The following is a 23,953-nucleotide window of genomic DNA, read 5'->3' on the forward strand; positions in this document are numbered from 1 at the left end:
CTATGCATGTGTTCATGCATGAAAAAGTTATGTGTGGTGAAAATATAAAGTGGTGAGAAGGGGAAAAATGGAATTCTTTCCTGGTGTGCAAAACATCAGGTATGTGTTTGCTGAATTTTCCCGAGAGGATTAGATACTAAAAAAGATTGTAAGGCTGTCTACCATAATATCTGGTATGCAGCATCTGCTGAATGAATGCTGGTGTCTTTATTTTAATGCCATGCATGATACAACTAGGGGATCCATCTCCTTTATGTCTATATGATCTATCATCCTATTTTCTTTGTTCTAGAAAGCTCTGCATGTGCTTGGGTAGCATGGGTTCAGTGCTAAATTGCATAATAGAGAAAAGATCATAGGCCAGTATTTTCCTTGATCTTTTCTAAGATTTAAGACACTTGTGAGAAAGGGATTTGTGAGTTCCTAAATCAACAGATGATGATCTTTGTCTTCTTCAAGTGACCCGCAGGTTGGTTACTAAGGCAGTGAGATTAAGAAAAGAGTACACGTTCATGATTGTCATTTCACAGTCACTCAATTCAGAACTGGAATGCCACAAAAACAACTCCCTGTTAGCCCAGAGGGAAAAAAAAAAAAGAAAGAAAGTAAAGGGGAAATTCAGATTAGTCACAAAGAAGTTCCCCCGCCTGCCTGCAAAATGTGCAGAGCTAAAACTGAGAGAGTTTGCTCCGCTCTTTTCAATTGCCTTTGTCTCAGGTCCTGAGTCCTTTCGTCTACCTTGTGATCCCCAGGCTTTGTTTGACCCTGTGTGGGAAAGACCAGTTTTCCTCCAGGTTCCCCTTTGCCATATCTGCCTTTCCCCCCAACCCTGTACCCAGACTGTGAAGATGGAAGGGGTTCAACCCCTGGATGGGGCTGTGCAAAATGTTCCAAGGGCAAGATCCACATGGAAGAAGCTATGGCTGGTGGCCTCTGGGATTCAGGGACTATTGCTAGTCCTGTGCCTCGCCTACGTCTGCTGGCACTACTACGCTCCTCCGGTAAGATGCATCGCCACATGCTGTTTTTACTCCAGCACTTGCTGGTGACAGTTACAACAGCTGCAGTCACTTGAAAATAATCTAATGCCAAAAGTGTCAAGTCTCCTCCACCATCCAGTGGCTGTGAACTGTGGTCACACATTCTTCTCTCCTTTCCTTCCTTCCTTGAGCGGTGGTAGTGCTAGGGAAGAGTGAAGGACAGAGTCACGATTTATAGATAATTTTTCTCTTCCTTTGCATTGTGAAATGCTGTGACTTTGATGCCTTGAGTCATGACTTAAGTACTTGGATTACCCATTCTGGGAACAGTGTGTCTGATCAGGACATTAATATAAAAAGGACATCAATAACTTAGACCAATTCTGTCACGTATCTTGTACGTACTTTCCATTGACACTCATGGAGATTCACTATTTTAAAAATGCTGAAGGTATTGATATTAAGTCTTTTTATACTGCCAGTCTTGCATTTTTAAGGGCAGCAGTATGTATGCACACATTTGTTTGCCCACACATTTATTTCAGTATCAGCTGTTGTCTCTCACAATCAGTTTTTTACCAGTTACAACTTAAGGACCTCAGTTTGTTTTCTTCCTATTTTCTTCAATCAGTAATGCAGTGGGTGATCAACTTGTAGTATTTTCCCCACTTAGATATTAATTCCATTTCCCTGTGTTTATTCTCATCTTATGCTCCCCACATCTCACATTATTATTTTCATATTTGTTTATTCAGATATACAAACATTATTAGGTCTATAAGAATGTTCTTCACTCATGCAAGAGGTGGCACTTAAGAGGAAAATAGATCCATAGACTCTCTAGGGCCCTTTGCTGGGGCTGGCCTTATAATTCTTATTTCCCTGGGTGGTTGCTTTGGTTTAGAAAAGTCTTTTCCAGGTAAATGTCAGATGAAATGGAACTTTGATATTTAATGGTCTTTCCAGAAACTTAGCTATTGAAATTTGAGCCAAGATAAGATGACTAGGGTAGTCAATGCCTGGACTTGTCTCTGCCTGCAGGAAATGGGGGGTTTTCTGTGCACGGGCTGGTGGGAGCGCGTGTGGTGGTGATTGCTGAACCATGATCAAGTCCCCGAACTCTGTTTATGTGTAGCTGGTGTGGTACTCAGGCACAACAGTGTGTCCTCAAAGCATGCCTACATCTCTGTGCAAAACTCAGGTGAAATTAAAGTAGGCACTTTGGGGAGCGAGTGCGGGGAAAGGGTAAAGTGTCCGTGGCAGGATGCCCAAGTCACAAACCGGAATTAAGCTCTTCTGAGAAGAAACAAACACAGTCACCAAAAATAGACCTGCTGAGTGTGGTAAACGGGCCTGGGAGCCCTGAGAGAGCTTTGCAAACAACCCACAGTGCTGTGCGTCCTTACTCTGTGGGGTAATGAAGACAGGGCGCACAGCCCTGAGCAAGGCTCACACAAGGGTGCTGGGGAGGAGAGAGCAAAAGGTGAAACACAAAGGTATAACCTGCTTGTGTATGGGGTCACCTTGGCCTGTCAATACCCATGGAATGGTAAGAAAAGGGGTTCTTTCTCTAGGTCATTTGGCAACTCTGTGACAGAGTTGCAAAATAGAGGGTTTCCAGGTACTCACAGTGAGCTCTGTTCCCTGGGAGAGGACTTAGTTTCCTGAGGCCCTGGCTCAGAAATGTTCATCCCCAAATTGGGCTCTCAATTACTCTTGATACAGAAAATTTGGGGGCTTAGGTATTTGAAATTCTTCAGTTGAAATTAACATTTTTTTTAATTTTTAGTTTTTAGCTTAGACTATTTTTCTTGGAACCTGGTCAAATAATATTGGTAGAAGTGTGTGTGTGTGTGTGTGTGTGTGTGTGTGAGAGAGAGAGAGAGAGAGAGAGAGAGAGAGGAGAGAGAGGAGAGAGAGAGGTGGGGGAGAAAAGAGAGAGAAAGAAGAGAGGTTGTACTATAGCTTTGAAGAAAGGTTGGTAAACTTTAAAATGCCATTTGTAATTATGGTTGGGGATGGAATAGGAGGGTGGTAATACAAACCCCTCTTTTTGTAAGCAAGTACCTTTAATGGTTGAATCATGTATATCCCAGTTCAAACCTCTCCTCTTGTAACACATAATGTTACAGTGGTGTGTAAAGGAGAGAAACAGATGAAACACTCAGCATTTACCCAGTTAAACTGGATTTTTTTGGTTGTTGTAATAGGGGGAAGATACAGCTTCTAAATTCCGCTTTGTGGTCAGCTTTCCCTTCTTTTTATTTATTACTATTCTAAATATTTTCTTTTTTTTCTTTTTGGTTTTTTGAGGTAGGGTCTCACTCTAGCCCAGGCTGACCTGGAATTTACTACGTAGTCTTAGGCTGGCCTCGAACTCATGACGATCCACCTACCTCTGCTTCCCAAGTGCTGGGATTAAAGGCATGTGTCACCATGCCTGGCCTCTTTAGTTTATTTTTACAAAGGTAGGAGGATCACTGTGAATTCGAGGCCACCCTGAGACTACGTAGTGAATTCCAGGTCAGCCTGGGCTAGAGCGAGACCCTACCTCAAAAAACAAAACAAACCAAAACAAAAGAAAAAGTAAGAAGACCAAGGTGATTACGTAGTGTTTGGATATCAGATATTTCTTTGAAGTTGACATTTACAGCATCAGACTACCAGTCTTACCTGGAATTTTAGCTGGGGAGCAGTGGCAGAATAAGTTTCGTCTAGAAAGTGAGAAACTTTCATGTTTCCAAGACTGTTCTTGTCACTGTTCATAGTCACTGTGTTGTGAGCAGGTATTAGCCATAGCCTAGTATAAGAAAATAAAACCCAGGGCTGGAGACATGGTTCAGTGACTAAAGGTGCTTGCAAAGCCTGACAGCTCAGCTTCAATTCTCCAGTACCAATGTAAAGACAGATAACACAAAGTGCTGCATGTGTCTGGAGTTTGTTTACAGTGAAAGGAGGCCTTGGCATGCCCATACTCTCTCTCTGTCTGCTTCTTTTCCTGTTTTTCTTGGTCTCAAATAAACAAAAAAAAAATTTTTTTTAAAAAGAAAATAAAATCCAGAGAAGGTAGGTTAATTGCTAACCAGTTAATTAACCAGAAAGTTCTGACTCTTGTGGCAGGGTTCTTCCTGTTAGCAATTAAAGCATCTTTACTTAAATTCATTCCACTGAGTGTTTAAAGCTTAGGAATCATGAACTACATTGGAGAAAGTCTTTTAATTCTTTGAATGATTAAGATTCAAGGTGGGATAAAAGGGTGATAGACATGCAGAGCCTGCTCAAGGGAAACAGGGAGAGGAGAGAAAAGGCGAGGGAAGAGGCTGCCAAGAAGAAATCTGAGGGACAAGGTATGCTTCAGCTTATGATAGAAGAACGAGGGGAGTTTGTCACACAGACAGGAGGACGGGGGTGGGTAGGCAGAAGGCTTTCCAGATAGGAACAGCCCATTATTCAGAATGGTTGAAGTTAGATGTTTGCAAAGGATCTTGTATTCATGCTTTGAAGTAGAAACTCATTCTGTCCCATGCCAAAGAAAACAGGAATAATTATCAAAATTATTGCTTCATCAACTTTTTTTTTTTCTCTATGTGTTCTAGATATTGGCAAATACAGAAATTAGCCCAATCTCATCCAACGCTAGGGGGCACCACAGCAAAAGTAAACATCCCTCTATGTCTCTAGGACTGACCTCTTTTTCCCTTTAACCAAATGGGTTCAGTAACCTGTTGAGTAACTTATGAAGAGGTAGAATGAAGAACCCTTCCTCAGGGACCAAGTGCTCATCCACAAAGAAGAGGATGAGCAATGTCAAGGGGAAAACATTTGAAGCAGTTATCTAACATTCTCAAAGCTCAGAGTTAAGGAGTCATGGTGCAGTGTTGGAATAGAGTTGAACATTATTACCTTTCAGAGTTACGGAGTCATTAAGTGTAGCAGGAAGAAACAAAACCATAATTTATTATACATGGTCTAAGTTCTTAACCCTGCCCTATCTATTGCAAATCTAGTCATCTTAAGACTAACTTTATCTTCATAAACTTGATTTCTCTGTTGTTAATTTTAGGTTTAAAATAATTTATGTTGGAATAGTTCCTTTATTTTTGAACATAGCTTTCTAATTAAGAACTTACGGCTGTATGAGAGGATAAAAGAAGGCAGAAGGGAGAATTTATGAGGTTATGAAGTGTTATTAGGTTCAGTGTCTGGTTAAATGTAGTTCAGAAATGTCAAAATTACACAGTTTAAACACGTGGACCAGTCTGGTTCCATTTCTATTCTCTTACACACATTTTATCCAGTTCTAAGTATTGTATGAGATATGTGGAGAATTCAGGGCTTCAGTGAGCTGTAGTGATGGATGTGGAGGGTGGGCTTCCCTGCAAGCAGCAGGAACATGAGTGAGAGGGATCAAAGACCACAATGGAAGTGAGAATATAACACAAAAATGACTTCTTTATAATAACATCAAAATAGTCACCAGGTCGGGGGAGGAGGATAAATCCTGGAAGCATTATAAAATGTGTTGTAAAACACGTGTTTTAAAGTTTAGTATTTTGAGTTACTTATGCGTTGGGTGCTCAACATTTTTAGCTTCTCAGCCCTCTGTATGTGGTATAGTACAGACTGGAAAATCAAAGTTCTTTGGGATGGATGGGTGGATGTACCTGGAAGTTGAGTAGTATTGCTTCAAGTAAACTCAATTTTGAGGGCTTTACTCTACTTCCAGTCTCTTCTTCACTGTGACCTTGCAGGCAGATAGGATTGCTATTTATGTGTTCTTTTCTGTTGGGGAAATTTGAAAAATAGAGACTTTGGTAGGTTTGCACAGAAATGTCAGGGTTAAAAACCAAAGCCAGGCATAAATTCTAGTCTTGTCTTTTTCTGTTACATTTGGCTGTGACTACATTACTCTGAGCTTTAAGAATGTTGGATGACTGCTCCAAAATTTCATTTTCCTGCTTTGAGATGAAAATTGAAGAACTGATTTTTGCTGTATAACAGAAGAAAGAAAGACTTAAAAAGAGATTTACATCTACTTCCACAAGTATAGATAACATGATTAATGAAAGCTTAACAATCATATCATGCTTTATATGGTACTTTTATAAAACAGAACATTGCATGTGTGGTATATTCTAGTAGAGAGGGGGAAGATGGCCTAAGTTCATTTTCTTTCTTCTTCCTGCACTGATATTGAACTCCAGACACTTGCACCATTAGTGGGCATGTGCAACCTTGCACTTGCCTCCCCTTTGTGCCTCTGGCTTATGTGGGATCTGGAGAATCGAACATGGGTCCTTAGGCTTTGCAGGCAAGCACCTTAAGTGCTAAGCCATCTCTCCAACCCTAATATTTCATTTTTTAAACATAAGGGGGATTATATTACTTAATCTACTAGGCCTTTTTCCCATCCAAACACTGACCCTACTTAGCTTCCAAGATTAGATGCGATTGGTTGTGTTCAGGGTGGTATGGCTGTAGATCTACTAGGCCTTTCTAGTTCTAGTAGGTGTCGATTCAGATAATCATTTTGATGTGGTGATGTGATGTTTGATTTACTTACTACAAGCAAATACCTGTTTAACCATGCAATCATTTTCTAGGGCTTCTATAACAAATGATCATGAACGAGGTGGCTTAAAACATCAGAAGTGTATTCTTACAGGCTAGAAATTAAAAACTAAGACGCTGGATGGGTTGTGGTCTCTCTGAATCCTTTCTTGCTTCTTTCTACCTCTCAGTGGCCCTTCATCTCCCTTGGTTTGTGGCTGCACCACACAAAGCTCGACTTGCTTTTTCATAAGATCACTGCTGCTGTGACTATCTCTCGGTGTCCCTCTTCTTAAGGATGAGAGTCATATTAGAAATAGGACCCACCCTAGTCCTGTTGATCTGAATTTTTTTTTTTTTTTTTTTTTTGGTTTTTTAAGGTAGGGTCTCACTCTAGCTCAAGCTGACCTGGAATTCACTATGTAGTCTCAGGGTGGACTTGAACTCATGGTGATACTCCTACCTCTGCCTCTCAGTGCTGGGATTAAAGGTGTGCACCACCACGCCTGGCTTTGATTTGATTTTTTAAGTCAATGTCATGAAGACTCTATTTCCAAATAAGGTCATAGTTGGAGTTCTTGGCAGGCATCCATTCAGAGGGAGCACTGTTCAGCCAGTTGCAAATCATTTCTTCACGTGCTTCCTCAGCAATTTGTTTGGAGCACTCATTTTCCTGTCAGGCACTGAGGACATAGAGCTGAGCAAGATAGGCATGGTCCTCACTGTTCTGCAAGTCTGTAACCCAGTGGGAAAATATGACAGTTAATTGAGACATAGAATAGTGTATGCAAACATTGTTTATACAAATAGACTACAGTTTTTCAGTAAGAAGTTTAGGGCTAGAGAGATGGCTTAGCAGTTAAGGCACTTGCCTATGAAGCCTAAGGACTCAAGTCCAATTCCCCAGTACTCACATAAACCAGATGCACAAGGTGGCACATGTGTCTAGAGTTCATTTGCAGTGGCTGGAGGCCCTGGCTCAACCATTCACTCTTTCTCAAATACATACATACATACATACATACATACATACATACATACAATACTAAAAAAGAAGTTTCATAGAAAGCTACCCTGCAGTGTTAATACCTGTTTCCTCCATTGTGATGACAAAGTGAGCATACTTTTATACTGCATGAAGCAGTAGATTTCTCTTGCATTAGTTAACTAGAAAGCTATAGTTTAAAATGCCGTTGTCAACACCATCAAGGCCATTGTCATCTTCCTAGTGCTACAATCTGATGATTTTACCAATCAACAGTGTTAGTTTATATCAGAACACATACTGAGGATCGTTTAGCCTCACACAAATACATCCAAGTACTTCATTGTACACAGCAGGCATAATCTTGATTGTTTACTAACTTATAGGGAAACCTCCTCTAGGGAGGTAGAGACCTGCTATTTTTGTTATAGGGAAAGGTTCTGTTTTGCTGAACAGATCTTCTATTTAGAAGGTCTTCTTATTGTCCAATATCCTGAGAATAACCTTTGGAATATTGTGATTTGATTAATTTCCAAAACGGAATTTTCCTTAGGCCCTTCATTCTAACCATTATCACTGAGGTTGGATATTGAGATTAGAACATTAGAAACTCAGAAAAAGAGAAAATTTATTCTAGACAAAGAACAGAAACCAGAGCTTGCTGCTGCTGGCTCCATGTTTACTCCACCTACTAGGTTGCCATCTTCAGGCAATCATCCCTCCTTTTTATATAGCCAGCGAGATTGGAATGGGTGGTTTCCAATAGAAAGATATTGACTATAATAAATATGAGATTCCTTTTGTACTTAAAGTTGAATAGGACAATTTAAAAACACTGGGCAATGCATGGTATTGACTACAGCCAGTGTCAGATGTTATGTGATCATGCAGTTACTGGCATAAGATCGAGCCTGGCTTGAGGGCTAAGTTCCACCTTAGTATAGCAAATACTTATTTACAAAGCACCAGTGATGTTTGAGACATGGTAAGGGGTATAGTAATACAGTGGATATATTGTAAACCTACCCTTCTGGTTGCTTAGATACTATGCTGGTACAAAGATATTTCAATGGCAACATTCTCAATTACTGAGGGGAGGAATATTTTGGAGATCTCTGATCTTGAGAAATTCCTCAGCTACTTCAGATTGGGAGATCCAGGTATAAGAACATATTCCTGGGCTGGAGAGATGGCTTAGCGGTTAAGCGTTTGCCTGTGAAGCCTAAGGACCCCGGTTCGAGGCTCGGTTCCCCAGGTCCCACGTTAGCCAGATGCACAAGGGGGCGCACGCGTCTGGAGTTCGTTTGCAGAGGCTGGAAGCCCTGGCGCGCCCATTCTCTCTCTCTCCCTCTATCTGTCTTTCTCTCTGTGTCTGTTGCTCTCAAATAAAAAAAAGTTATAAAAAAGAACATCTTCCTTTTAGAATATAAATAATTAGTGTTAGGTCAATAACATAATTTTGCAAGTGTATTGTGTCACATGGATGCTTTTGGCTAATTTTGTTGTTTTTCCTGAATATTTGAGATTACTTTTAGGAGTCTATGAATTTCAAAGTAACAGGGACAATCAAACCAGATCCTGTTTTCCAAGATAGAAAGGAAGGATGTCTGTCTGAGGGGAGGCATGTCTAGCCATTATTAAGTACATTGGATAAGAAGAGTAGAGATGGCTAGAAAGAAGAGGCCATTAGGATATTAGTAGGCTTTATGGTGGGGAAGCAGCTAGAGGTTAAGGAGAAAGTTTAAAGTAAAAAGTTTCTGGCAGTGAGGATTAGAGGGGAACATGGAGAAATAAAAGCTTTTTGGGCAGTTCACAAACTCTTTATAAACTAGTTGACAAAGTTTGTGAAGTCTCTAGGAAACTGAACTTTGGGAATATTTTTTTTTTTTTTTTTTTTTTTTACCAGAAGTGGGGTCCATCCCTTCATAACAGGCCTTTTATGTGAAGTATACCCCAAGTCTCTGAGGATGAGCTTCTGCTTTTTCACCAAGTGAGCAAGCATTGACAAGTCTATTTTTCTCTTCTGAAGCTCCTTGTGATGCACTGACAGCTCATGAAGTTGTGCTTTTGTGATCGCTCAGATATCCTCTGATTGACATGAAGCCCAAGGCTGGGGAAGGAGCAGTTCTATCCCAGTGGAGATGCCATGGTGAATCAAGACAGCCCTGTCACAAATCTGTGTCCCAACTCCTCTCTAATAATTCACATCTCATTCTCACAAAGACCTTCATGTCATGTGGCCTGGTATTGAGTGAGAAAGGGCAAGGCCCACAGATGAACGCAGAGCCCACTTCCTGGTTTCGTATTTGATGAGTACTGTTCTCCCCTGCCACAGATACTCCTTTTCCAGACAAATGCCAAATGCGTGTGAGGTCAGCAGTGCTGTGCCACATCCTAGTGAGTCAGAATCAGAGACCCACACTCTCCGAAGATGAGCTCTTAAAACAGTTACCTCCTTGCTGGGAACATGGTGTGAGTGGCTAGATGCATACTGTCTTACCAGTGTTATTGGAAAGGCTAATGCTGAACATAGAGAGCCCAGGGAACCATCCAGTTCTGACTCTTCTCTGAACCTGATTTGATGCCTGCATTGTGCTCGTCCATGAGTCCGCTGCCTCTCCCCAGGACTCTTGCACCTAGCCAGAGACCACGTGACGACGTTGTCTGTGAGCTGCAGAAACAACTGTGCAGAACTGGCAGAGCGGCTCACTGGGAGGAGAGCCTCTGGGCATGTTGACAACTATCCAAAAAATTGAAATTTTAATTCCATTTAGTATTAATGAAAACAGTTCAAATTGATCTTGGTTTCCCTAGATACGTTCGTTCTTACAAACTTTTTAAGATAGCATTGGCTAAAGAGTTGAGATATTGGGCTGGAGAGATGGCTTAGTGGTTAAGCGCTTGCCTGTGAAGCCCAAGGACCCCGGTTCAAGGCTCGGTTCCCCAGGTCCCACGTTAGCCAGATGCACAAGGGGGCGCACGCGTCTGGAGTTCGTTTGCAGAGGCTGGAAGCCCTGGCGCGCCCATTCTCTCTCTCTCCCTCTATCTGTCTTTCTCTCTGTGTCTGTCACTCTCAAATAAATAAATTGAAAAAAAAAAGTATTAAAAAGAGTTGAGATATTTCCATGTCTCTGGTTTTCAACTAAACTCAATACCTTCTACTTCTCAGCAAGTTCTAAATAGTAACAATTCTTTTCCTTCCGCCAATTAGAGAATGTCTCTCACTGGGTCTTCTGTGTTAAGGCCCAAGTCCAGGTGCTTTCCCCTTATGCCGCCAATGTCTGAGATGATTTTGTTTTCAGTTTATGGAAGGTTGTGGCATACATTGCTTGTTAGTCTTTCCAAAGGGTTTTATGTGGAGGGACTATAAGACTGGAATATAAGTGTTCAAAAATAAAGATTATATGTTTTAACCCTTTCTTGTCTCCAGCATTGAATATAATGTTGCCATATAACCGTGCTTAGTGTTAAGTTATGGGTTTCAGTGGGACATTTTCATACATCTGTATTATACTTTCTTCTGATTTGTGTTCCTCCCCACCACTGCCCTTGTCTGTTCCCTTCCTGCCTTCAAACGGCCCCCTTCCTCTTTCATGTCACATATATTCCACTACTCTTTACTCTTTCATCCCCCCCACTTAGACCTCTCCTTCCCTTGCAGAATAATTCCTTTTTCTACTTTCATGTCCCACATATCTATGTGGATATGTATCTACACACACACACACACACACACACACACACACACACACACACACACACACAAAGTCTAGATTCCACAAAGTAGAGGAAACATGTAACATTTGAATTTCTGCATCTGGCTTGCTTTACTTAACATAATGAAGGATAGATAGGCATAGGAAGTGTGGTAAACATGTATACAATGGAAATTTATTCAGCTGTAAGGAAGAATGGAGTAGGAAATTTTCAGGAAAATTCATGGAACTGTTCAGCAATACTTAATATTTGTTGGATAGTATCTCTAACCAAGCCACCCAGTAATGGAATGACTACATTACTCTTCAACTATTGAATAATTCATGAGGCTAAGCAAGTATTCTTGAATATCAGCTTCTTGCAGGGGGCTTATTGAAGATACAATCTCTAAATTTAAATCTCGAAGTTGAAATTTTAAGACAGTGATTTTCAAATTATAAACCTTGGATTCTTGTAGGCATGTATACTCCTGGGCTCGTTGATCCAATCTTTTTGTGACTATGATGGCCATTTGTATTTTTGTGTTTTGACATTTTCCAGGAGAACCCGTGCACCTTAGCATTAAGCTGCTCTGGGCTGGTGGGTCTTCGTGCTGCGTCATCTGCAGCTCCCAGACACAACATAGGTGTCATTTCATCAGCTAGCTCATATTTGCCAGATGGGTACTGGGTTGTTCCTGGATTTTTACCCTTTTTTTTTCTTTACCTGTGGCAGCCCTGAAACCCATAGTGGGAAGCCTGGGCTCGGGGTTTTCCCTGGGTGCCCTCTTGATGAGGTCATTGCTAATCTGGGTGGCAACTTCTCCAAGGTTGATTATTGAAGTGGATTTAAGGATGTGAAGAATATTAGTAAAATCTTCATGATAGGTTCTCCTTACTTCATTCTTGCATTCTTGCATGGGGCAAAAAAAAAAAAAAAAAAGTTAAGGGCAGGCTTGGTGGCAGAGACCTGTAATTTCAAGCTATTCTGGGCAATTTAGTGGGATGCTATCTAAAAACAAAAAGGAATCCGCACTGTATCTTAGTAGTAGAGCACTTGCCTACAATGGGAAAAGCCTGTGGGTTTAATCCCAGAGGAAATCCAGGGGGAAAAAGACTCAGTTGTGTAGTGAAATAAAAATTGAACTAGAATTGTGGGAGTCATGTCTCCACTTCTTTAGGCTTTAATTTCTTCATTCATAAAATATCATCTCTAAGTAAAAGATGACTTCCTTTGTACTTTTTCAAGGTGCTGAAGTCATTTAAGTCAAACTTCAAAGCTAGGCTTTCGTTTGGCCTACATGGGAGTTTGGTGTGAGCTCTTCAGACTTTCCACATTGAAGAAACTCTACGCTATAGTTTGTGCTTACTTGGGAGCCCTTTGGGACCTTTACAGTTCCTATTTTCTGGAGAAGCTTGGGAAATTTTGCTTTTCTTGATATTCAAAACACCATGTTTGTATGTGGAGGCTTACTAAATATCTTTGGATGGTTTTCTGGAGAAGTTCACAAAGTCTAGGTCCTGTGGCATGGTTTCTGTGTGGTGCAGATAGTATGATTTGATGACTATGGTAGACTTATTTTTTCTTAGTTTATTTTTACATTCTGTTTTCACATACAAAGTTTTAAAAAATATTTTATTTATTTGACAGAGAAAGAGGGGGACAGAGAGAGAGAGAGAGAGAGAGAGAGAGAGAGAGAGAGAGAGGGAGAGACTGAGCAAGAACGGGCATGCCTGGGCCTCCAGCCACTACAAATGAACTCTAGACGCAGGTGCCCCCTTGTGCATCTGGCTAAAGTGGGTCTTGGGAAATCGAACCTGGGTCCTTTGGCTTTGTAGGCAAATGCCTTAACCACTAAGCCATCCCTCCAGCCCACATACAAAACTTTTATACTACTATGTAGAATAAATTGTAAGGGCTGGAGAGATGGCTAAGTGGTTAAGGCATTTGCCTTTAAAGCCTAAGGACCCAGGTTCGATTCTCCTGTACCCATGTAAAGCTAGATGCACAAAGTGGTGCACGTGTCTGGAGTTTATTTGCAGTGGCTAGAGGCCCTGGTGCTCCTATTCTCTCTTTCTATCTGCCTTTCTCTCTCTCTCTCTCTGATATCAATAAATAGATAAAATGTTTTTAGAAAGAATGAATCATAAAAGTGACGTGGTTTTTGTTTTCTGTGTGTATGTAAGAACAATGGCTGATGTTCACCAACTTCTTAACTACTTCCACATCAGGTGTGTCTCATTCACATTTATTATTTCAATCTGACAAGAGCCTTCTGAGATAATGCACTTTTACTGTCTCCAGTGTACAAATGAAGAGACTGAAAGGGAGCAAGGTACATGTTTCTTCAGAGGCCAAGCTGGCTATTCTAAGTAGGGGAGATTGGTCAGTCAGAAGACAGCTGCCGGAAGAATGGTGTCGCTTCTACATGAGAATTCACTCTCAACATTGTACTTTCTGTACTCTATGGGTTTTATCTGATGTAAAATGACATATCTCTCCCATTACAGTTTCACTACCCATAAAAGTCCTCTGTGCTCTACCTATTCATCTCTCCCCAACTTCCACTCCCTGGCAACCTCTGATCATTTAGTCTCCCTAGCTTTGCTTTTCTAGAACACCATATAACTGAAACTATGCAGTATATCGTCTTCCCAGATTGGCTGCTTTTATTCAGTAATGCAAACTTAAGATTTCTCCACATCTTTGCATGGCCTGATAGCTTATTTCCTGTTAGTGCTGAAGATGATGTTCTATTGGGTGGCTGTACCATGGCTTTACCCACTGAAGCACATCTTGGCTACACCCAGGCCTGATGTGGGGATGGAAATGGGTGGTAATGTGCCTTTTGGAGGTCTTCCTTGAGAGTACTGCCTTAAACACAGGCATTAGTGCAACTGCCAAAAACAGCATGCAATGGAAAGGAAGCCAAGACTGACATTGCTAGTCAAGCCAGCACCTCTCCACACACTCGGCATGTTGAACTGCTGTTGTTCCCCAGCCCAGCCACAGGGCTCAGCGAAACCCTCCCTTCTTCCTTCATTCCCTGTTGGTTTCAGCTCAAAGGCTTTTGTGGTCATGCTTATAAGGAAGTAGGGGATTCCTCATTTGTGTGTGGGAGTCCCCAGTGGAATCCTCTCAAGTATGGCTACCAGTCTGCCAGCAGAGTGGGAAGCAGGGATTCCACTGCCCAGGGCATGAAAATAAGTGTTCTCTCCATACCTTTGTTCAGGACATCCTGCCAAAAACAACCTGTGAGAGGAGGTGCTGTTCTTGGCTGGCACACAGGCATGTTTTCCTATTTCCTTTATTAGGGAATATAGCCATATGTTACAACAAAACAGAAAAGCGAGGTTTCCTTCTATTCCTTCTACCCCTGTCCTCTTGCTTCTAATTCTTTTCTCCAGAGGTAACGTTAAACTGGCTTCCTTGTGAGTTCTTTCACGTATACTCAATTTTTAAAACATTTCTACTTTTCAATTTAAAAAAATATTTTATTTTTATTTATTTGACAGAGGAAGAAGGGAGAGAGAGCGAGAGGGGGGGGGTGGAGAGAGAGGGAGAGAATGGGTGCACCAGGTCCTCCAGCTGCTGCAAAGGAACTCCAGATGCGTGTGCCCCCTTGTGCATCTGGCTAACTTGAATCCTGGGGAATTGAACCTGGGTCCTTTGGCTTTGCAGGCAAATGCCTTAATTGCCAAGCTATCCCTCCAGTCCTATTTTTCTAGATCTGATACAAATGAATATTCACTACATGATTCTACCCTCTGCCATTGCCATTTAATAGAGCTTTGATTTTGCTCCATCTTGAGTTTCTTTGTTTTTTATTCTAGCTACCGAATTGCAATGCACATTTTTTTGATCCAAGTTTATATTAGTTGTGGACATACTTAATATGTAAAGAGCACATGTTGTACCATCCTTTCCCTCATCCCTGCCCCTTTTCCAAAGGGTCCCTCCTCTTTGGGGATGCAGGTCATCCCCATGGGGATTGTAGGTGGTACATTGTGGGGGCAGCCATCAGTTATGGGAGAGAGGAAATGTCTGTGTGCATAATGTTCCAACTTGTGGCTCTAACAATGCACATTTTATCCACCTAGATTTCTCACCTCACTATGTTATTCTTTTTTTCACTATTGAATACTGACTTGTTTCATATTAGGTTTTTTAAGCTGTTTGAAGAAAAAAGGAAAGATCCAGTGTTTGAAAACAGAATAGACTGCAATATCTGTGACCCTTGAAAATAGTATGCATTTACTCCCAATCCTCTGGAAGCTTCTAGAACTTAGTGTGTTCTTGGAATCTGGCCATGATGGATTGATTTCCATGAGGGAATATCTATCAGTGGGTTGCTTAACAAGAGGTCTGTTAAGTATATACTACCTGAAAGTGGAAATTGGTGCTCAGTGAACCAGTACAATACAACAGAAGCCTTTGGCAGAAGTGAAGATAGATCATAGCTGCTTTTATGAGAGAGCAAATAATCTGAACTTATTTTAAAAAATGTAGAAAAGCCAGAGTGCAGGCAGGAAGGCTGGGCCTTATCCCCACAGAAAAGCCATCTTTTGTCAAATATTTCCCCTGTGGGCTACTATATATCACTTCACTTATTTTTTCATTTCTAAATATATAACTTTATTTTCTTTTTTAGGTGGAGAGTCCTTCAATTCAAAGTATACGAGTAGAACTTATCAGTAAGTATTATCAATAATTTAATTGATCTATATTTCATCTTTGTGTGTATCTGTGTGCACATGTATATAGGTACATATGGAGGCCAGAATAAAACCTCAGGTGTCATTCATTAGGAATTCTATCTACCTTTTCTTTTTTTTAAATATTTTACTTGAGGGGGGGGTAGAGAGAATGGGCACACCAGGGCCTCTAGCCACAAACCCCAGAGCCATTGGCCACCTTGGGCATCTGGCTTTATGTGGGTACTGGGGACTTGAACCTGTGTCATTAGGCTCTGCAGGCAAGTGCCTTAAGTGCTAAGCTATCTCTCCAGCCCCTGTCTACCCTTTTTTGAGATGTGTTTGCTCATTGGCCTCAAGTTCATAATTAGGCTAGACTGGCTGGCCAGCAAATCCTAAGGACATTCCTTCTCCTTTTCTTCAGTGCTGGGTTTATAAACATATGATACCACATCTAGTTTTTTTCTTTTTTAAAGTGGGTTCTGGGGATCAAACTCAGGTCCTCATGCTAGTAAGGCAAGCACTTTACAGACTGAGTTATTTCCCCAGCCCTGATTCATATTTAAAGTCTCTTCTGTAGTATCCTGGTTTCCTCAGAATAGATTGCACCAATCTCTCCTTTTGCTTAGGGAAGCCTTGCATCCTAGGATTATTTAAGCCTAAATATTATTTTCATTAGGAACAAAGAAGGTGTATAAATAAGACAAGGGGAATCTGGGTGTGGGGTTGTATGACTTTAGTCCCAGAACTCAGAAGACAGGTGGGAGGATCTTGGTGAGTTCGAGGCCATACTGAGTCTACAGAGTGAGTTCCAGGTTAGCCTGAGGTAGAGTGAGACCCTGCTTTGCAAAAGCAAAATAACAATGAAAACAAGCAAACCAAAAAAGAAGACAAGAGGGGAGGTATTAGTTAGTTACTAAGCAGGTACTTGTTTCTACTCTTTTTAAAATTTTTAATTAATTTATTTACGAGAGACAGGGAGAAGGATAGGGGGAAGGAGGGAGGGAGAGAGAGAGGGAGAGAGAGAGGGAGAGAGAGAGGGAGAGAGAGAGAGAGAGAGAGAGCAAATAGGTGCACCAGGCCTTCAGCTGCTGCAAATGAACTTCAGATACATGTGCCACCTTGTGCATCTGGCTTATGTGGGAATTGAACTTGAGTCCTTTACCTTTGCAGGCAAGTGCCTTAACTACTAAGCAATCTCTCTAGGTCCATTGTCTCTGCTTTTTTTTTTTTTTTTTATCAAGGTAGGGTCTCACTCTAGCCTAGGCTGACCTGGAATTCACTAAATAGTCTAGGATGGCCTTGAACTCATGGTGATCCTTTTACCTCTGTCTCCTGAGTGCTGGGATCAAAAGTGTGTGCCACCATGCCTGGTGTCTCTGCTTTTAATATGCCTCCTGTAATCCTCCCCAGAAAGTTTTTGAGTAGGTATTATTCTCATTCTTTGATCTAAGAAAGCTAAAGATTTACTTTTTACAAGTCTTCTGACTGTAAGACACATCACCTGTTAAGTCTATTCTGAGATGCTCTACATGATGTAAAAGTGGTACTTGACTGCTATTTAAGTTATTGTTTGGGCCCATGATCACAGCCAATCAACAATGGTCTCCACATGGCTACTCATTTATTAAGTTCTTTGAGCCTGGAGGGAAGTTACCTTTTTCCCTCAGTAACTGGCTTTTACTTTTAGTTCAAAGTAGTAAATTGGGGGAAATACTGCAAGCTATTTGTTCCTGTCACTGAGGGTCATGAGCCAGAGCAGGCGTTCCAAGATGTAGTTGCTTGGCCATTTGAGAAGATATTCTGGCGGATGTTGAAAACACAAGAAATTTAGACTTGCACTTGGAATGGCCCACTACCAAAGCTACTGCTGTTGTTTCCCATTCCTTCTTCTTCCTCCTCTTTTTCTTTCTCTTGTGGTAGTGATTCTTCCTGAGTAATCTTCCAGAACCTAGCCATAGGAGGTAGAAATAGAAGACTCATCTGGTGTCCTTGAGCTCTTGCTGCTGTACCTGATTGAGCCCATTTCCATCTCACAGGCGTCCTGTGTTTAGCTGTGACACTAAGCTTCCTGGAATTGTAGGTGAAGACAACTAGTAAATGCGAATCAGTGAGCCTGGTGTTCAGGGGCATATGGAACATCTGTGTTTCATGGTCAGGTGGAGCAGTGTAGCAAGTAGGTAACAGCAATTTCTTTGAGTCATGCTAAATAAGGAAGGTGCAGGACCAAGGCAAGGTGGGCCCTCCTGCCACCCCAGGCTGTAATCCATCCACTCAGCAAGAACAGAGGCATCAAAGTTGCCATCTTTTCTTATAAAAATTGGGGAGACCTGGAACTCGCCTTTTCTGTCATACTTGTGATATAATGTGTCAGGTCTGGAATCACTGCTCTATTTGATACTCCCTTGGCCACTGGTATTTGCTTTGCCCTTGTTCTCCATTCCTCAGGTACAACAGGCTCTAGGTCACAGGTAGAAACAGTGCTCCATCACTTTCACTCTTTTTTGTTCCCTTTCAGTATTTAGGATTGAACCCAGGGCCTAGTACGTTCTAGGAAAATCTAGACTCCCTTCTGGCCACTGAACTACAGTCTCAGCCCAATAACTATGGGCAGGGAACATGGGTTCAGGTTTCCCCAAATAACATAATCTCACTCTTTTTAAATCTCTTTCCCTGTTACATTCAGTCCACTAAATTCTAGATGAAATGGAAGATTCTTACCCCATGCTGTGCTTAGAAATAATGTTTTTTAATTCTTTTTTTTTGAAACAAGCCCAAAAGACTGCATTTTTTAAATGCAAAAGTGTGTGTGTGTGTGTGTGTGTGTGTGTGTGTGTGTGTGTGTGTTGTGAGAGAGAGAGAGAGAGAGAGACAAGGTGAGAGAGAATTGGCATGCCAGGGCCCCCAGCCATTGCAATTGGACTCCAGACCTGAGCGCCCCCTTGTGCACATGTGCAGCCTTGCATGTTTGTGTTACTGTGAATCTCTGGCTTATAGGGGCCTGGAGAGTTGAACATGAGTCTTTAGGCTTCATAGGCAAGCACTTTAACCACTAAGCCATCTCTCCAACCCTGTTCATTTAATTCTTATCTTCCCTTCTCTTAGGATGTGAAAAGAACAGACTTTCCCTCTTCACACCCCTCAACAAGTCTGAAACCATGAAGGTGCAAAACAACTCGATCGTCATCACCTGTGATGGATTTTACCTCATCTACATGAAGGGGTCTTTCTTCCAGAATGTCAAGATCAACCTTCATTACCGGAAGGGTTGGGAACCCATCTCCATCTCTGTGGTGGGCAGTGACCACAGTGTCAACTTTACTGCGGTGGTCTATCTGTATTACAAAGATATCGTCTACTTGGATGTGAAAACTCAAAATACTTCCTGTGAACATCTCCAGATGAATTATGGGGAGTTGATTCTTGTCCAGCTAAATCCTGGTGGGTTCTGTAACCCCTGAGGTTGTGATGGCAGCTGCTCAAATAGGCACCAGTATGAAAACCAAACTGCTGGTGGACAGGACATGGGTGATTCCTTGGGAGCAGAGGAGTCTGTCCAGCTCAGCCACATGGGATGTGACCAGATGCAGATTCTACCCCCTTGACTCAGGAATATTTAAAGTGTTTTATATGACAGTTAACCTCATTTGTCCTTTTACCTCATAAAGATCCTAATTCTTATTCCTCATGGTTGCTGTAAGCCCCTTTGGAACCTCTTCAAGACACATTGCTTTGATTGACTAGACAGTTGTCATAATAAACTTGTGTCATTTCAAAGGGTGCTCAGGTACTATTTGCTGGAAATTTGACTTATGTAACTGTCCAAAAGAAGGGCAAGTAATGGGGTTATGGATCTGGAAAAGGTGATGTCCATCACTCTTGTGGCTGAAATGACCTCTTCAGGGTTTACCTGGTTGATATTTCTATGCTGCCTAAATATGTCTGTCATCTGATGGGAGCTAAGTAGAAGATATGCCTGTGAAGAATCAGGATTTGGAGATAGCTGTCTAGGAATGGCATGCATGCTGGGCTTTTCTCATTACCATTTTGCTTTCCTTGCTTCCAAACATATTCAATATAGCACCCCTTCAAAAAGCCATCCCAGAGAGATGGTGCTGCCAAGACATTTACTTGGTGACGTGAAAAATTAAGACTTTTTTGTACATGGATTATGTAACTTATTATGAAGGCTATTTTTATCATACTGGTTGGTAGTTAACTGGATAACTCAGGGTACAAGACAATGATTGTTTTTTTTTGGGGGGGGGGTTCGAGGTAGGGTCTCACTCTAGCTCAGGCTGACCTGGAATTCACTATGTAGTCTCAGGGTGGCCTCGAACTCATTGGACTCCTCCTACCTCTGCTTTCCAAGTGCTGGGATTAAAGGCATGTACCACCACATCAGGCGACAATAAAGATTTTAAATCTGGGGAGGAATATCCATGAGTTGCCACAGATAGGCAAAATCTAGCCTTCTATCTATGCTGAATTCCACACTTAGCACCCTGCCTATACACTTGTACCACTTCATTAGTTTCATAAGGATGCAATGCAATTTTGTGTCACATAGACATTGAAGTCATTGTACCTCGTGCAAAACAATGACCTCAGTCTAGAAACATCACAATACTACAGTGATCCACTGTTATTTAGTGACTTTTTGCTTAGCAAATAAAGAAGATTGCAATCTTGGTACAAATCATGACTTGTTCATAAGCACATTAAATATATTTCCTATTTTAAGCTATACATTTTGTGTTTAGTGCTTTCCTGGCTCTCAGTATAAATATTGATGTTAATGATATAGCTAATAATAATATTGATATCTACATGGACACAAATAAAAAGACTTCAGCATTCATTACTCATTCGAGTGTTGGAGCTTTTACATTTCTTTTCTGATAAGCTAATCCCTTAGAAGGGGAGAAGTGACATGCTTTCTGGTTTCCAACTTTCTCCTAACTTTAGCCATCAGAGCTTTGTTCAGGGGATAGCTGAGCTAGAAAAGTTCATATTTGCTCTTGAAAAGACCCTGGAAGTTATCACACTTCAAGGGATGGAGCAATGCAGAGCTTTTTCATGTCCTGTTCTTTTGCACAAGACCTTTGACCTCATTTCTAACTCTAGGATGATCTGAGAGTATTCCATCCCTCCTTGTTGGTAGTAATTCCACTTGCTGCCCCAAGGGAGAGCCATAGCTGTTGATGGGCTTGTGGGCCACAGTGACCGAGGTGCCACCTGCATGGTGTTGATGACTGCCCCTCTGAAGTGCTCCTTGTCCACGGCTTCTTTAGGCTGCTCTTTCCCTTCCTGTTCTGTGACTTTCTTGGCCTTTGTTATCCTTCCCTTTCTCTGCCCGCTGCTCTAGTGCTGGTGTTATTAAGGGCTCCATCTGGTCCCCTTCTTTCTCTATGCCAGAGGCCACATTTGAACAGTCGTTAGCCTCAATCTGGCCCATATATGCATTTCATTTAGTTGTTAACTTCAAATTTACCCAACTTCTAGCAATTTCTGGTTTCTTTGGCATATCAAAACAAAACAAAACATTTCAATTTTGGCATGGTCACAACCTTTTCAAATAGAAATTCAGCTTACTTCTGTAATATTCTTCATTTTTGGTTTTCCCAGAGTCCTACATACACATAATGTGCAAATATGCTTATATGAACTCACTTGCTATCTGGCCTTGAAGCATTTGGGTTGTAATTTCTGTCACACATAAAATAAACTTGTTACATAGACCAATGAAATTGATTATTATGCCATCAAACACAGTTTATTTAACCATGATATGTAAAACCATTTCTCAGTCCAGATATTTTCAATTTCATTGTCACATTTATTACTATAATTTGTGTTATTCCTAATCAAATAACACTTATTGAGTACTTAATCTATTACAGGCATTATATCAGCATTCTATGAGGATTAGTTAATTCTGCCTGCTTAATACTTCTATCAGGCAGCAGTTTCATAACTTATTCATATTTTATATATGAACTTGAGACTCTCAGAGGTAAACTTTCCCAGAAGCATGCAGCTACCAAATATCAGGGTTCATATTCAAGACCAAAGATAGTTGACCCCCCAAAACTATGTTTGTAACCCTGCAACTCTGTCCCTTTGTTAGTTCCATGTGTATGCAATGGGAGTGTGCTCACAGTAGCGTATCTTGTTTTGGTTGCCAAACCCCTCCTCCTGATACATGATGTGGGTTAAAGGCATTATAATCATGCCTGAATCTGGTGTTATCTGCTTCCCTCCTTCACCCACTAGCCCATGGAGTATAGCTTCACAGATTCTCCCCATGAATTCTCCTTCATAGTACTATAGCAGGTATCCACAGGCTTTCTTGCCTCAGTGAGTTTTGGTCTGATATACATTAGCTCATTGAATGAACAAGATGAACAAACAAAATGAGGCAGGCATGGAACAAGCATGATGCTGGGAAATCAGCTTTAAATCCAGATACTTACTGGCAGGGTAACCTTGGAAATTTTTATAAACCACTCCTAATCTTATTTTCCTCCTCTATTAAGTGATGATGTTAATATGTACCTTCCTGATTATTGTGACTATAAGTATAATTCCTATCGAATACCTGGTATATTGCCTGAAAATAGTTGGTCTCAATAAATAACAACTTATTAAAAAGTCATCTATTCCATAATTCAGAAAGTTAAGGTCAAATGCATACCACCATTTGGGGGAGTTAAGGATGGAGATGTTACTGAGACTTGGCCGAAGGGTTTTATAGGACTTGGGTTACAGGAGAAGGAAAGAAAATGTAATGGGAAGGGCAGTATATGCAGCAGGTCATTCCAAGATAGGACTCGTTATGATGTATTCTGGAGGCAAAGAGACCACAAACCAATGTGACTACACTGCCTCATTCCTCTATTTAATCACATGCTTAATTTTTAAGGTAGAAATTTGTGTTTTGTTATGGTTCAAGATAAAGATTAATGGGTAATTTGATGATAAAAGGCATTAGAGACCACTTTTGGCTAAATCCTATAAAGGGGCACTGAAAGTTTTCTAATAAAGAGAATTTATCATGATTGGGAAAAGAGCTTAAGTTCTGACAGCACCATGTTTTATTTTCATGAAATTTATAAAGTACTTTATTTTCTGTCAGTTGGACAGGAGCTTTACTTTTACTAGAAGAGAACAACAAAAATAAAGAAATGTTATAAGGGCTAAATTCATAGTATTTGGCAAAAAATATGCACAGATTTTTACATTTTTTATAAGACATGAGAGAGAGAGAGAGAGAGAGAGAGCGAGCGAGAATGAGAATGAAGATTGGCACACCAGGGCCTCTAGCCACTGCAATTGAATTCCAGATGAGCACTCCACCTTGAGTGCATGCATCACCTTTTGTGTCTGGCTTATGTGGGTTTTGGGTGGTTGAACGTGGGTCTTTAGGCTTCCTAGGCAAGTGCCTTAACTGGTAAGCCATCTCTCTAGCCCCATACACAGATTTTTATTAAGTTTTGAGTGTGTTTAGTAAATGTGTTGTTCAAGTGAGCTTGGAGAGTATATTTCATGAAGGCTGTGCAGGACTGTTTTAGTAGCATTTTCACATGTCAAATGGGATGTTGTGAGCACTGCGTAATCTCACAGGATTTTCACCACTCCTCACATGAATCACATATTACTGAAAACTGCCACTGTGTAAAGAATGGGATAAAGTAAATGTGTAAGCACTATTCAAGGCTAAATTCAAACACAAGCCTTCCATGAGATGTTCATTATGCTGGAGAGAAGTTTTCTTGTTTTCTGCACTTCTTTTGTCACTCATTCCTTTGTAAGTTTGCATTACAGTGACATCATGCATTTTCTGAAGCACCATAATGAATTTTTCTACTTAGTGTAGTGCTATGCACATGAAGTTGGCCAGTCAGTATATGTTTGTGAATAGATAAATAATTTGTCTTAAAGAAACAGAATTACAACTGTTAACAAAATTCTCAAACAAGATCCTCACTTTTTCTTCCTGAAAGTAATGCAGCACCTGCAGGATGGAGCACTCTCATGAATGCCGT

The 23,953-nt window shown here is 41.0% G+C and overlaps 1 protein-coding gene across 1 annotated transcript; it reads left to right on the forward strand.

Moving 5' to 3' along the window:
• The first annotated feature begins 848 nt into the window (after nt 1–848).
• Tnfsf4 (TNF superfamily member 4) lies at nt 849–23,953 on the forward strand. Its single transcript, XM_012948846.2, has 4 exons — nt 849–1,001; nt 15,863–15,905; nt 19,011–19,346; nt 23,912–23,953. The coding sequence occupies exons 1-4, from the start codon at nt 849–851 to the stop codon at nt 23,944–23,946; spliced, it is 567 nt and encodes a 188-aa protein (XP_012804300.2). The 3' UTR covers nt 23,947–23,953.

Source organism: Jaculus jaculus, chromosome 1 (assembly GCF_020740685.1).
Source record: "Jaculus jaculus isolate mJacJac1 chromosome 1, mJacJac1.mat.Y.cur, whole genome shotgun sequence".
NCBI lineage: Eukaryota > Metazoa > Chordata > Mammalia > Rodentia > Dipodidae > Jaculus > Jaculus jaculus.